The 13,906-nt window shown below is 38.9% G+C and overlaps 1 protein-coding gene across 2 annotated transcripts; it reads left to right on the forward strand.

Annotated features, from left to right (window-relative positions):
• Nucleotides 1-1,548: 1,548 nt before the first annotated feature.
• NANOG (Nanog homeobox) lies at nucleotides 1,549-6,729 on the forward strand (the record flags this gene model as incomplete). Of its 2 annotated transcripts, none has more annotated exons than XM_079140020.1 (4): nucleotides 1,549-1,919; nucleotides 3,979-4,247; nucleotides 5,663-5,749; nucleotides 6,304-6,729. In XM_079140020.1, exons 1-4 carry the CDS (start codon nucleotides 1,772-1,774, stop codon nucleotides 6,727-6,729), a joined length of 930 nt encoding a protein of 309 aa, XP_078996146.1. In that variant the 5' UTR covers nucleotides 1,549-1,771. The 2 variants fall into 2 exon arrangements, with proteins under 2 accessions (XP_078996146.1, XP_078996147.1); XM_079140021.1 differs by having other exon boundaries at nucleotides 6,352-6,729.
• Between the last annotated feature and the right edge of the window lie 7,177 nt (nucleotides 6,730-13,906).

Below are 13,906 nucleotides of genomic sequence, written 5' to 3' on the forward strand. Positions count from 1 at the left end.
CATGCTATCATATTCTATTTCTAATGAGACAGTGACTATCTGCTCAAAGCACAAATCATCCAGTTCCACTCACCTTCTCCCAGAGGCCTCTATTCTTACTTTTTCCCTCAAGATGATGGTCTGAGAAGACAAAGAAAAGACCACACAGAATTATACCTCCTTGGTTTGATCCCAGCCACAAACCTACTCTCACAAAAAGGCATCATCGTTTGCATTGTAAATGAAAATCAGCTTGTGTGGCAGCAAAGCCAGCAACTCTGGGTGGTGACCCAAGTAGCACAGCTGCAGGGGAGGATTAGAATCATGTCTCAGAAAAATATATACTTGGGTTTTGCTAAGGGTATACTTTGGGAAGTGGAAGATTGGAAAAGAGGAGGAAATCTTACGTTTCTTGGATTCAGAAATGGTAAGAAAAATGGAAAGCTATGGGTTGTGACACTTGTCCTTGAGTATGTTAGTGCTGGAACTTAATTCTGAAATTTGTGTTTCTTTGATAAATATACTCCTCATCCCTAAAAATTGGTGGAGTAGGGATGGGGGTGGTGTTAAAGGACATGACAACATGCCAGGCCTGAGGAGGAAAAGCTAAAAAGTCAAAGAAGAAGAAGTCTACAAGATGTTTCTCTTTATACCTTCCTCCTTCCAGTTGGACTGGCTTAGAGTTCAATAAATCTCATTTTATATCTAGAAATATCCCAGATTAAGTAAGATTATGCAGTTTATGTCTAGAAATATCTTGAAATGTCCTGGATTAAGTAAGACGCCGCTGCTTTTACTCTATCATGTTTACTGGATTAAAATGATAATCACAGAAAAGACCATTTCAAACTTGGTGGTTTGGAGCACAGGCTCCTTATCAAGCACAAGATCTATTAACAGTCACCATATGTAGATCGCTGACAGAACAAATATAAATCATTAGCATGTCTTCTTTAATTCCTACAACACAAACACAAATGAAAACACTGAGACATAAAAGTAACTGAACCAGGATTCTATCCAGTAACATGTATATAAAAACTAATTGAAAATCTTCTCATAAAGGTAGATGCATATTTAATAGGGTACTAAAGTGTCATGTGAGTAGGTCACATGTCCTTTCCTCTGGTTTTTGTTAAAAACCAACAGTCCTGGTGGAAAAACTCTCCAGTCTTTCTAAAAGCTAAACAAAACAAGGAACTAAGGTGGGTGTTGAAAACAAGTACCATGTTTAACATCACCTGATCCCTTAGGCAACATCTTTTAATATTTTTATTCTACCCTTAGGGTAAATGAAAGAATGAAAATGGGTTGAAATTTCTAGAACTTGGAGGTACATCCTTGATTTAAAGGTGGAAAACATAGTGAACCTAAAAGTATTTAATCGCTGAATTTATTTCGTTTCTAGATTTTGTGGCCCCAGTTTTCTGGTTCCCCACCCAGTCTGGGCTACTCCACAGCCACTTCTGCATTACAATGGCCTTGGTGAGACTGGCAGACGGAATTAACTGGGAATTCACAAGGGTGTGGGGAGGCGTGGGGCTGCTGGGAGGGGCGGGGCTGTTGGGAGGGGCGTGTCTAAAGGTGATAGAGTCTATATTACAAGTCCAGAAACTAAAGTTTTAACCTTTTACTGGATTGGGCTGCCTGCTGAGGTAGAGGCTGGCTTCATCCGGGCTTCTTGATATTTTTGTATCAGGTCTTCATTTTTTCTAAGGTCTTCCACCTAGACACTTAAGTCTTAAAGTCTTATTCTCTTTATAGTTTATTTATTTTTTTCTTTCTGAGGAACATGAGTGTGGATCCGGCTTGTCCCCAAAGTTTGCCTTGCTTGGAAGCATCTGATTCTAGGGACTCTTCACCAATACCTGTGATTAATGGTCCTGAAGAAAATTATCCATCTGCTCAAATGTCATCTGCCGAGATGCACCTCACAGAGAGTGGTAAGGAAATATTTAATCCTTCAATAGCTAAGTTCCTTAGGAGAGAGAAAAGAAAAGGGGTTAAGAGTCCATTGCCCTCTTGAGGAATTACAGCCCATTAATATAAACAGGTGTCTTTATTAATCCTTTGAATGCCCTCTTGAATTGTAATTTGGAGGTGCTTTCAATTATGCTGCAGTTCTCAGGAATTATGGACTAAGACAAGGGACACAGAATTGAGCAGTTTGTGTGTTTTTTTGAGAACCTATATGCTTTTAGGCATTGTGGAAAAATAATGAAGAGATGTACAAATTAAATGAAGAGATGTACAAATCTTAACAGTGCTGGGCACTTGGTTACAGTAAATATTATTGATCATTTGCCAGAGGAACTAACATCCCAGCTTGGGGGTGAGCATCACATTTTTGGTTAGCCAAAAATGGCAAGTCAAGTCAAGGTGAGATTATAGTTAGTATATGATTTATATAGATGCATTTTTTTTTTTTTTCTACCACAGTAGTGATTGGTTCTTCTCACAACCTTTGGATGTGTGGATGTTAATGAGCAGTTCTGAGTTTGGGAGCATCTGCTATGTTCACCTGTCCTAAATTCCAAACAAATGTTGACCTAATTTTATGGTAAAAATTTAAATTTGTTCACGGTCAAACAGAATGAGGCTAGAACTCAGATTTGAAATCCATTTGAGCTTTAAAACATATGCCTAGGCCAGGTAGGGTGGTGCATGCCTAAAATCCCAACTACTTGAAAGGTAGAGGCAGGGACAGAAGTATCACAAATTCTAGCAAGAACATTATCTCAAAATAAAATAAAAAGGACTGGGGATATAGCTCAGTGGTGGTGCATTTATCTAGGCTAGGCTCTGGGTTCCATCCACAACACTGCAAAACAAAAAACACCTGTTCCTAGTTCTCCTCTTTTAAGGGGTACCAACATTTACAGTATTAAGTAGATTAAAAACTATTTACATTGTGACTATAACTGAAAAACAGTGTGGAGCCAGAATGATGGCATACCCCTGTAATCCCAGTTATTCAGGAGACTAAGAATCGCAAGTTGAAGGCCAGCCTGGGCAATTTAGTGAGGCCCTATCTCAAAGTAAAAAAATAAAATAAAAAGTCTGGGTATGTAGATCAGTGTGGTTGAGCGTCCCTGGGCTCAATACCCACTATCACGGGGCGGGATTGGGGGGGTGAAAAAAAGAAAAGTAAATAAAATGACCACTATATATTACATGTATTTTTCTTTTGGGGGTTCTAGGGATGGAACCTAGGCTCTGGAACACACTAGGCAGATAATCATTCTACAGTGGGGTACAACCCTAGTGTGACGACTGCTGTATTTGAGCATTGTTCATGCACAAATGTGTGTGGATGGGTTAAATTTTAGGACATGACATATTTCTTGTGCTTGGTTGAAGATTTTAAAATTACATGTAAGAAGGAGAAGAGTGTGCATTTCTGCAAGACCAGCAATGTTGGTGTTGAACTGTTGGTGTTGAACCACTGAGAACACTTCAATGCAAATAAATAATCAGGTGGCTCTGAGTCTAGATAATGGCCGGAGTGTAGCTCAGTAGTGCCCTTGCCTAGTGTGTGCAAGGCTCTGGGTTCCATCCTCAGCACCCAGCAACATAAATAAATATATAAATTTTATAAATTTTATCTCTGTGGGGCTACTGGGAATTGAGCTCAGGGTCTCATGCGTTCTAGGCAAGCACTCTGCTACTGAAATGTTTCCGCAGTCACTTGCAACACTTTTTGCATTGTTGTTCACAGGTTGGTAGAGTGTTAAGGGTTGGATTAGAAAAAAAAAAGAAAGAATTAATTAATTGTTCCTTATTCTCTCAACATCTAAGGTTGTGATGATTTATAAAAGTGCTTTTTTTTTTTTTTTTTTTTTTTTGGGTGCTGGGGATCGAACTCAGGGCCTTGTGCTTACTCTACCGACTGAGCTATCTCCCCAGCCCCTATAAAAGTACTTTGAAAAGAATAAATTTAAGATTTAAGTATTTGAAAAACAGATATAGAGAAAAGTGTCAAATTTGTTTTGTTCCCAGTAGTCTCTCCTCCTCCGTCCTCCTTGGACCTGCTTATTCAGGATAGCCCTGATTCTTCTACCAGTCCCAAAGTAAAACCATCCACTTCTGAAGAGGAAAGCACTGTAAAGAAGGAAGACAGTAAGATCCAGGTCAAGAAACAGAAGATTCGAACAGTGTTTTCTCAGACCCAGCTGTGTGTACTCAATGACAGGTTTCAGAGACAAAAATACCTCAGCCTCCAGCAGATGCAGGAACTTTCTAGCATTCTGAACCTTAGCTACAAACAGGTAGGGTTGTTTTGTTATTGCAATAACATAAACAAAATGAGGTCAGCTTGCAGATAACTGTGGCTAACATCTCTTTGGATATACCTCTGTGTGTACTCCCCACCCCAGACCTATTTATTTATTTTTATTTATTTATTTGTTTATTTATTTGGTAGAGGAGATTCAACCCAGGGGTGCTTAACAACTGAACCACATCCTGGGCCCTTTTCATTTTTTATTTAAAGACAGTCTCGTCAAGGTGCTTAGAGCCTTGCCAAGGTGCTGAGGCCGGCCTTGAACTTTCAATCCTGCTACCTTGGTGCCTGAGTTACTGGATTTTAGGCAGGTTACCTCTATGTATACTATGTAAAAGCGCCCCTCTACAAATAATTTAATTCTAACATGAAAATGGAATTTTTTTTTTTTCATTATATTACAATGTAAGCATTTGCTTACTAACAAGATCAGTCACTTTTCATACATTTGTTGGCCATTTTCTTTCTCTAGTTGTTCTAACCTCTTCTATCCTTTATTTTCAGTCCAAGTGTTCACTTATATTGAGAACAAATTTGCAGCCAGGCGCAGTGGCACTGGACTGTGTTCCCAGCTATTCAGGAGGCTGAGGCAGGAGAATGGCAAGTTCAAGGCCAGTCTGGGCAACTAAGCAAGACCTTGCGTCAGAAAGATTTGGGTATTTAGCTTAGTGGCAGAGCACTTGCCAACCATGTGAGAGGCAATGGTTTCAATCCCCAATACTGCCCAAAAAAGAATAAAAAATTTTTATAAAGTTCTTTATCCTACTTAATAGTGTACAACTTTTTGTGTGTGTGTGTGTGTGTGTGGTGCATCATTGAAGTACAGGCGATGTTTACTCATCAAATGTTTTCTGGTTTTCCATTTCTAGTGCCAGATATAATTGTGCTCATAAAGTGGTAAGGTATTCCAAAAGGTTTGCATTGGCAAAACCTATGAGCAGGGAGGTCAATAGACTTTTAAATACTTCAGGCCTTATGTAACTGGCTAGATTAAACAAAACCAACCAATTGATTTGAAAGGCTTAGAAATTCATTCATAAAACATTGGTTCAAGATTTAAGAAAGGCCCAGGCTGGTAATTCCAGCAACTTGGGAGGCTGAAGTAGGACGATCACAAACTCAAAGCTAGCTTCAGCAACTTAGTGAATTTCTAAGCAACTCAGTGAGATTCTGTCTCAAAATAAAAAATAAAAAGGGCCGGGGCTTGGGCTAAGTGATTAAGCACCCCTGAACTTATTCCCCAGCACCAGTAAGTAAACATTTAAGAATTTTAAAAATTCAAATTTTGTTCCTGAGCTTTAGATAGTTATAGCTATCGGGAGGAAAAATTAACTATATTCTTCGATCCAAAGTACATCTGCATTGCTTGTATTTTGAAATTTCTTTTTCTTTTTTCTGAAGGTTAAGACCTGGTTCCAAAACCAAAGAATGAAATGTAAGAGGTGGCAGAAAAACAACTGGCCAAAGAATGGCAATAGTGTGACTCAGGTAACAGGATATTTTATCTGGTCTTTCCTTTTTTTTTCCCCCACTTTGGAGATTGAACCCAGGGGCTCTTCGCTACTGAACCACATTCCAAACCCTTTTTTGTATTTTATTTTGAGACAGGGTCTGAGTTGCTTAGGGCCTTGCTAAGTTGCTGATGCTGGCTTTGAACTCAAGATCCTCTTGCCTCAGCCTCTACTGAGCCTCTGGAACTGGGATCACAGGTGTGCTGCACCACACCTGGCTGGTCTTTCCTTTTGATGATCTTTTAGTTTTGTCCATTTCTCAATCATACAACTCCAGTCATAGTTATTTTCCTTATACCTTTTGAGTTGACCCACTATTTTTTTTTCCACATCTTTTGGTGCGTTACACTAATACTTGATGGTGGGATGTGTTGCTTACATATTCATACATGCACACAATATAATTTTAGCCACTATTATTTCCTAGTGTTTTCCCTTTCTCCCCTTCTCCCTCCCCCTAGTCCCTTTGCTCTACTGTACTGATCTCCCTTCGATTTTCATGAGATTAAATCCACCATTTTCTTTTCAAAGGGCTCAGTACCCATTGAATATCCAGGCCTCTACTCTAATTATAACCAGGGGTACCAGGCTAACTCATCTGGAAACCTCCCTCCATGGAGCAATCAGACCTGGAATAACTCAACTTGGAGCAACCAGACCTGGAACAGCCAGTCTTGGAGCAGCCAGTCTTGGAATAGCCAGTCTTGGAGCAACCACTCCTGGAACACTCAGACCTGGTACACCCAATCCTGGAACAATCAGGCCTGGAACAGTTCATTCTATAACTATGGAGAGGAATCTCTGCAGCCCTATATGCAGTTCCAACAAAATTTTCCTGCCAGTGATTTAGAAGCCACCTTGGCAGTCACTGGTGAAAGCCATATGTATTTTAGTGCTCCACAAACCATGGACTTATTCCTAAATTATTCTCTTAATAGGCAGTCTGAAGATGTGTGAGGATGGGCGTATTATTCATTTTCAGTCTGGGCAGAGGCTCAATTCCTTCCACATAGGATTTTTTTTTTTTTTTTTTTAACTTTGGAGCTGTGTAGTTTTCTGCTTGATATCCTGGTTCTCATTGAGACCTCGGTGTCAGTTTGAGGAATTGGAGTATGATTAGAAACTTATCAAAGATGTGTTTTTGTGTGTATGTGGTCCTGGGGCTCAAACACTCCACCACTGAGCCACATCCCCAGTCCTCAATGTTTTAAGAGCCTTGCTTGCTACAGACAAGATGTCTCTAGCTATAGATAAGAAGAACTATTATAGTTTAGATATCTATAGGATGTAGAATCTTCACCTTAAGATTAGGAAGTAAAAAGTACAAAGAAATATATGAAGAATTAGTTTCATTTTCCACAATTGGGAGGTTTTACTTATTAAAATGTCAGTTGCTTCTGGGTGTGGTAGTGCATGCCTATAATCCTAGCAGCTCAGGAAGCTGAAACAGAATGATGGAGAGTTCAAAACCAGCCTCAGCAACTTATCAAGTCCCTTAGAAACTCGGTGAGACCCTGTCTGTAAATAAAATATATATAAAGAGGGGATGTGGCTCAGTGTTTGAGTGCTTCTGGGTTCATTACCCAGTACCCCTGCTTTCCCCACCAAAAAAGTCAGTTGTTGAGGTGAAGGGTTAAGCTGCATAATGTGCTTTATTGATTTCCTCTACCTGTTTGGACTTTGATTTTACTATACCACCTAATTTGCTCATTAATATTTGTAGAAAAATATTTAAGATATGTTATACTTGGTTGCATTCTGATCGATCAGTACCAGTTTGGTTAATTTAAGTACAAATTAATAAAAGATCTACTTTACCTTTAGCTGTCTCTGCTTTGATTTCACTTTGTGATTCCACTAGTAAGCATTCGGTTCAAATGGCAGGGGGGTAGGGGGGATTATTACTTTTTTTTTTTTTTAATTAAAAAAATTTTTTTTGTAGTTGTAGATGGACGGCATGCCTTTATTTTATTTGCTTATTTTTGTACGTGGTGCTAAGGATTGAACCCAGTGCCTCACACGTGCTAGGCAAGCACTCTGCCACTGAGCCAGAGCCCCAGCCCTATTTTTAATTTTGAGATGATTTCACTAAGTTTCTGAGGCTGGTGTCAAACTTGTGTTCCTCCTGCCTCTGCCTCCCCAGTTACTGGGATGACAGGTGTGTGCTACCACTCTTGGCTCTTTATCACAATTTGCATGTGCTCTACACTAAACTGTACCCCAGCCCGTTCATTACATTTTTTTGATGATGGGTTAAAAAACTGGGTAATCTTATAAATAAGGAAAGGAAAGGTAACCAAATATACAGTGCTAAGTGACAAGCAAACTTGTTTCCTCCCTTTATGTGTAATTTTATTGAAAATTGTTAAATTTTTGGTTATTTGCAGTTATGAAGAGTGCCATGTCTGGAGAGCAGCCTGGGCAATTTAGCTAAGGCCCATGTCGGAATAAAAAAAAAGATCTAGGGTTATTATCAGATCAGTGATAGAGCACCCCCAGATTCAATCCCCAGTACCTTAAAAAAAGAGAGAAAAGGAAAAAAAAAGGACCTCATCTAGTAACAGTTAAAATAAGGACTTCCCAATATCCCCAACACTGCACGCACAAAAAAACACACAACCCAGCAACCAAAAAAAAACAAGCACTTTTCCTAGCACGTGTAAAACATAGGTATGAGTAAATAAAAGGAACACACTGGCAGGAAGTTGCAGTTCTGTGGGCAGCACAAAGGAATCTAGGAGTCTCACCACTTGGGGGATGTTAAGAATGGATGCTAAGGATTAATGAAGAGGCTGGGGCGGATATAAGATTTAGGGGGTTGGGGTCAGAGCTTAGAGGTAGAGCACCTAGTCTGCTTGAGGCCTCGGGTTTAATCCCCAGTAGTGGGTGGAGGGTGAAGGGAAATGTTGCAGGAAAGAGAAAAGATAAAATAATCTGTGTCTCACGTTTGCTGTGTCTCACATTGCTTTACAATGTTCTCTGGCTGTGGAAGATATAACATGAAATTTATGTAATTCATAAGACATTAATTATAGATAAGTTAGTAACTGGTGAGACTTAGCAGATTTATATATGCAGAGCATAACAACACAAAAAGGAATCAAGAAGCACGTAATATTCTTATCAGTCTATACCATATATACGTACTTAGAGACACACGACATCCATAAATCTTAAATTGGCCACTGATTGACGATGCCCAATCCAGTCCTGCAGTCCTGCACTCTCAGGATGTTCGTGAGTAAATTCCATAGCTACTCATCAAGCTAAGGAGAGCCACTTTTGTGGCCAGAAGTATTACCGTCCTTCAGTGACAGCATATTCATATGATGGTTCAGGCATGTTTCTTCTGCAGTCATGGCTAATTTAAGCTCAAATTCTCATTCTAGGTCCTATTCATTTCCTTCATTCCACGCCATCACTCTGATGGCTGCTGTGTAGGAGAAGCAGGTAGGCAGGTCATATAAACATTGTTACCCTTCCACCCCACATGGCACCATCCTAAGTGTATTAAGGTAGGCCACCATACTTTGTGCCTTGTCTTTATAATTGATTTAAGGTGATTCCTATTTTCCCTGTGCTGTGATTAAACCAGCAGGCAAGTATTCATTGAGCTATGTCCTCTCCCCTGAGTTTATCTAGATTTGTGTCTTGATAACTACGTTTGGAGCTGGTGATACCATTACATAGAACTAATTTTGTAGACACCTAACCCTTCAAAAAAAAATTTTTTTAAATACTTTTTTAGTTGTAGATAGACACAACACTTTTATTTATTTATTTTTATGTAGTGCTGAGAATCTAAACTAGTGCCTCACACGTGCTAGGCAAGTGCTCTACCACTGAGCCACAACCCCAACCCCTCAAAATTCTTAAAGACAACTTTTTCTAAGATCATAGAATTTATATCAACCACCCCAGGGACCAGGAATAATTTTGAGGCTCTACCAGCTGTTATTTTTACATCAGGTTTCACTACAACCTCACACCAAGAAACCTATGCAAATGCCTACATTTTGATATCCTTAGAGGAGCTAACTTCCTGTGCCAGAAGCTTTTGTCTGTCCCAGCTGAATTTTGGGGCGAAGTGGGGCGTCCTGGGGATTGAACTCAGGGGCACTCAACCACTGAGCCACATTCCCAGCCCTCTTTTGTATTTATTTAGAGACAGAGTCTCATTGAGTTGCTAGCACCTCACTTTTGCTGAAGCTGGTTTTGAACTTGTAATCTTCCTGTCTCAGCCTCCCCAGCCGCTGAGATTACAGGTGGGTGCCACTGCACCAGCTCCCAGTTGACTTCTTTATGTAACAAATCTCTTGATTGATGCAAAAGCCCACTTAGCCTCAGAAGACAAGCAATGTAACAACAACCCTCCCCCATTTTCCTGCACCTGTCTGCCGCTGTTTGAATTTCATGTTTTTTAGCTGTAGACACCAGGTCTTATGATCAGTGGGATTATTCAAAACAGAATCCAACATAGTCTTTTTTTCCAGTAGGTTCAAAATGAAGTGGAAATGCAAGCTGAAGGATCAAAACATTAAATTTTTAAAATTTTTCTTTTTTTTTTTTTTTTTTGCATTCACTAAATGTTTTTTGCTTCTTTAATTTGTTCTTTTTAGGTATACATGACAATATATTTTGACATATTTTACATACTTGGAGTATATCATTCTAATTAGGATCATATTCTTGTGGTCAGAATTTTTTGTTTCTAAAATTTAATAAAATAATTAAACTATATAATTGGAAGTAATATCCACCTCCTTGTGGAAGAAAAAAGGGAAAGTACATTTTTAAAAAAATTTTTTACTTTTATTTTTGGGGTATCAGAAATTGAACCCAGAGGTGCTTTAATCAATGAGCCACATCCCCAGCCCTTTTTTTTAATTATTATTATTATTATTATTATTTTTTTTTTTTTAATTTTTAGACAGGTTCTCACTAAATTGCTGAGCTAGGCTTTGAACTTGTGATCCTCCTACCTCAGCATCCTGATGCACTGGGATTACAGGAGTGTTCTACCACGCCTGGCCAATTTCTTTCTTTCTTTCTTTTTTTAATGGTTCTGGGAATTTGGGAATTGAACCCAGGGTCTCTACTTATGCCAGGCAAGCACCCTACCATTGCGCTACATTCCCAGCCCCCAGGGAATGAAATTTTCTAAGAGAAGAAAAGGGATGCAAAAAGAAACTGGCTGGGTGCTATGGCACACTGCTATAATCCCAGTAGTTCAGGAGGCTGAAGGCAGGAGGATTGCAAGTTCAAAGTCAACCTTGGTAATTTACGGAGGCCCTAAGTAATTTAGCAAGATCCTGTCTCAAAATAAAATATAAAAAAATAAAAATGATTGGGTATGTGGCTACCGTGGTTAAGCACCCATTCAATTTGTAATGTACAAAGCTGCTCTCTCTGCCCTTTCTGGTGCAGCCATTTTCCCCACCTCCCAACCGCTTGTCAGTCTGTGAACATCCTAGCTAGCTATTGGTTCATTAGTCAGCTTGCAAGTATCCTTCTCCGTTATTGGTCCCCTGTTAGACTGGCGGAATTCAACTGCTTCAGGGTAGCTACCCCACCATCTTTTCTCTTGCTTTTCTCTCCTACACACTTGCTTACTTTCTCCTCCTCCCTTTTCCCGCTCTTTCTTGCACGCACCCTTTCTCTTTCCCTTTCTTTTCCTCTCATTTTCTCTCTTACCCTGCAGGAAGACACTCTTGTTTGCTTAATAAACTCCCTTATGTGATTTCCTGTGTCCAGCGTGGTTTCCGTGGGATTCCTTACACAATTCCCAGTACCAAAAAATAAAAAAAAAAAGACTGAGGTTGGCAAGTGAATTTGTAATTAACTTTCTTTTCACCTTCCAGTCTGTCATATTAGTTTATAAATTTTGGTGATCCTGTGACCAAGAAAAGGGATACGATAAAAAGTTTTAAATTAAGTTTGCTCCTCTCCTGTTTTGTTTTTTTGTTTTTTTTTTTTTTTTTTTTGTACCCAGGCTTGAACTCAGGGGCACTTGACCACTGAGCCACATCCCCAGTCCTCTTTTGTAATCTACTTATAGACAGGATCTCACTGATTTGCTTAGCACCTCACTTTTGCTGAGGCCGCCTTCGAACTCTCCATCCTCCTGACTCATCCTCCCAAGCGGCTGGGATGACAGGCATGCGCCACTGCACCTGGCCTGTCCTAATTTTTATAACATTTTCAGGTTTTTTATGGTGACTTGCTTACACAGAGAGTGAATTTTGTTTTAATGTTCGTTTACTTTATTCTTAGTGGATCTTTTTTTAATTTTTTTTTTAGATATTGATAGACCTTTATTTTATCTATTTTTATGTGGTGCTGAGAGTCGAACCCAATGCCTCACATATGCTACATATGCTAGGCAAGCACTCTACCACTAAGCCACAACTCTAGCCCCTTAGTGGATCTTTTACTGCTTTAAATATATATATATATATATATATTTTTTTTTTTTTTTTTTTTCCGGTGCTGGGAATCGAACCCAGGGCCTTGTGTTTGCAAGGCAAGCACTCTACCGACTGAGCTATCTCCCCAGCCCCTACTGCTTTAAATATTAAGCGCAAAGTTTTTGTAACATAAAATAGTAGATTATATACATATAATTATATATATACATATATATGTATATATATAATTTTTTTTTTTTTTTGGTGCCAGAGAGTGAAGCCAATTCACTTAACCACTGAGCTACATCCCTGGTCCTTTTTATTTTTATTTTTAGACAGGGCCTCACTAAGTTATTTAGGGCCTTGTTAAATTGCTGAGACAACTCTCAAATATGAAATCCTCCCACCTCAGTCTTCCAAATGACTGGAATTACAGGCATGCACCACCATGCCTGGCATGGATATCTTAGGTGCCTTTTTCTTTTTCTTCCACCAACCCCCACCCAAAACCACACACATCTGCACTGGGGATTGAACCCAGAGGCAATCTACCACTGAGGTACATCCCTGAACTTTTTTATTTTTTATTTTGGGACAGAGTCTCCCTAAATTTGATAGGCTGGCCTCCTGCAATCCTCCTGTTTCAGTCTCCCAAACTGCTGGGATTATAGGCATGAACCATCTTGTCAGGCTATTTTTTTTTCTTTTAATTATGTAACAATCTCTGATAAAGTAGCCAGTGATGAGTTCTCATTTGGCCATGAAATCAGAGAGATCAAACGAATGACCAGTCCAAAAATACTGCAGTTTTGGGGCAATTTTCTATTCTGTTTATGAAAACATTTTTTTTCATGTTTAAAAACATCTGTCTTAACATTTAAATTAAATAATGACAAGATGTTAATAGCATTATTTGGAATGGCAAATAACCAAAACAAATATCAACAAAATAAATTGAATTACATCTGTAATTGTAACATCTAAATTTATACTATGTAACAGATTTCAAATTTAATGATGTAAAAAAATATTGATATACTAAGTAGAAAAAGCTGGGTTGGTGGTATATAGTCTGGTTAGTGGTGTTTAATGATAGGAAAGAAACCATCTCAACCTTGGCTAATAGACTTAAAGAAAATAGGAAATTTACTGTTTTTGAATAAAGTTATTACCCAATTATTTGATATTTATTTATATTTTCATATTATTCCAAATAGATATCTCTAAATTCTGACAAGCAAAGAGGTTGCCTTTTAGCATTGCAATCAAAAAGACCTGTCTAGCCAGGCATGGTGGTGCATCCATTCCAGCAATTTGGGAGGTGGAAGCAGGAAGATCTCAAATTCAAGTCTAGCCTCAGCAATTTAACAAGGCCCTAGCAAGCAACTTAGTAAGACCCTATCTCAAAATTTAAAACTTAAAAGAGTTGGACATGTGGGCTGGGGAGATAGCTCAGCTGGAAGAGTGCTTGCCTCGAAAGCACAAGGCCCTGAGAGTTTGATCCCCAGTACCACAAAAAAAAAAAAAAAAAAAAAAAAGAAAGAAAGAAAGAAAGAAAAAGAGCTGGACATGTAACTCAGTGGTGAAGTGCTCCTGGGTTCAAACCCCAGTACCAAAAAAATTTTAAAAGGCCCTGTCCATTCCTTTAAAATAATAAATCAGGCAAGAGATGGTGAAGCAAACTGTAATCACAGAGACTTGGGGGACTGAGGCAGGAAGACCATAAG

Source organism: Sciurus vulgaris, assembly GCF_902686455.1.
Source record: "Sciurus vulgaris genome assembly, chromosome: 5".
NCBI classification, from domain to species: domain Eukaryota; kingdom Metazoa; phylum Chordata; class Mammalia; order Rodentia; family Sciuridae; genus Sciurus; species Sciurus vulgaris.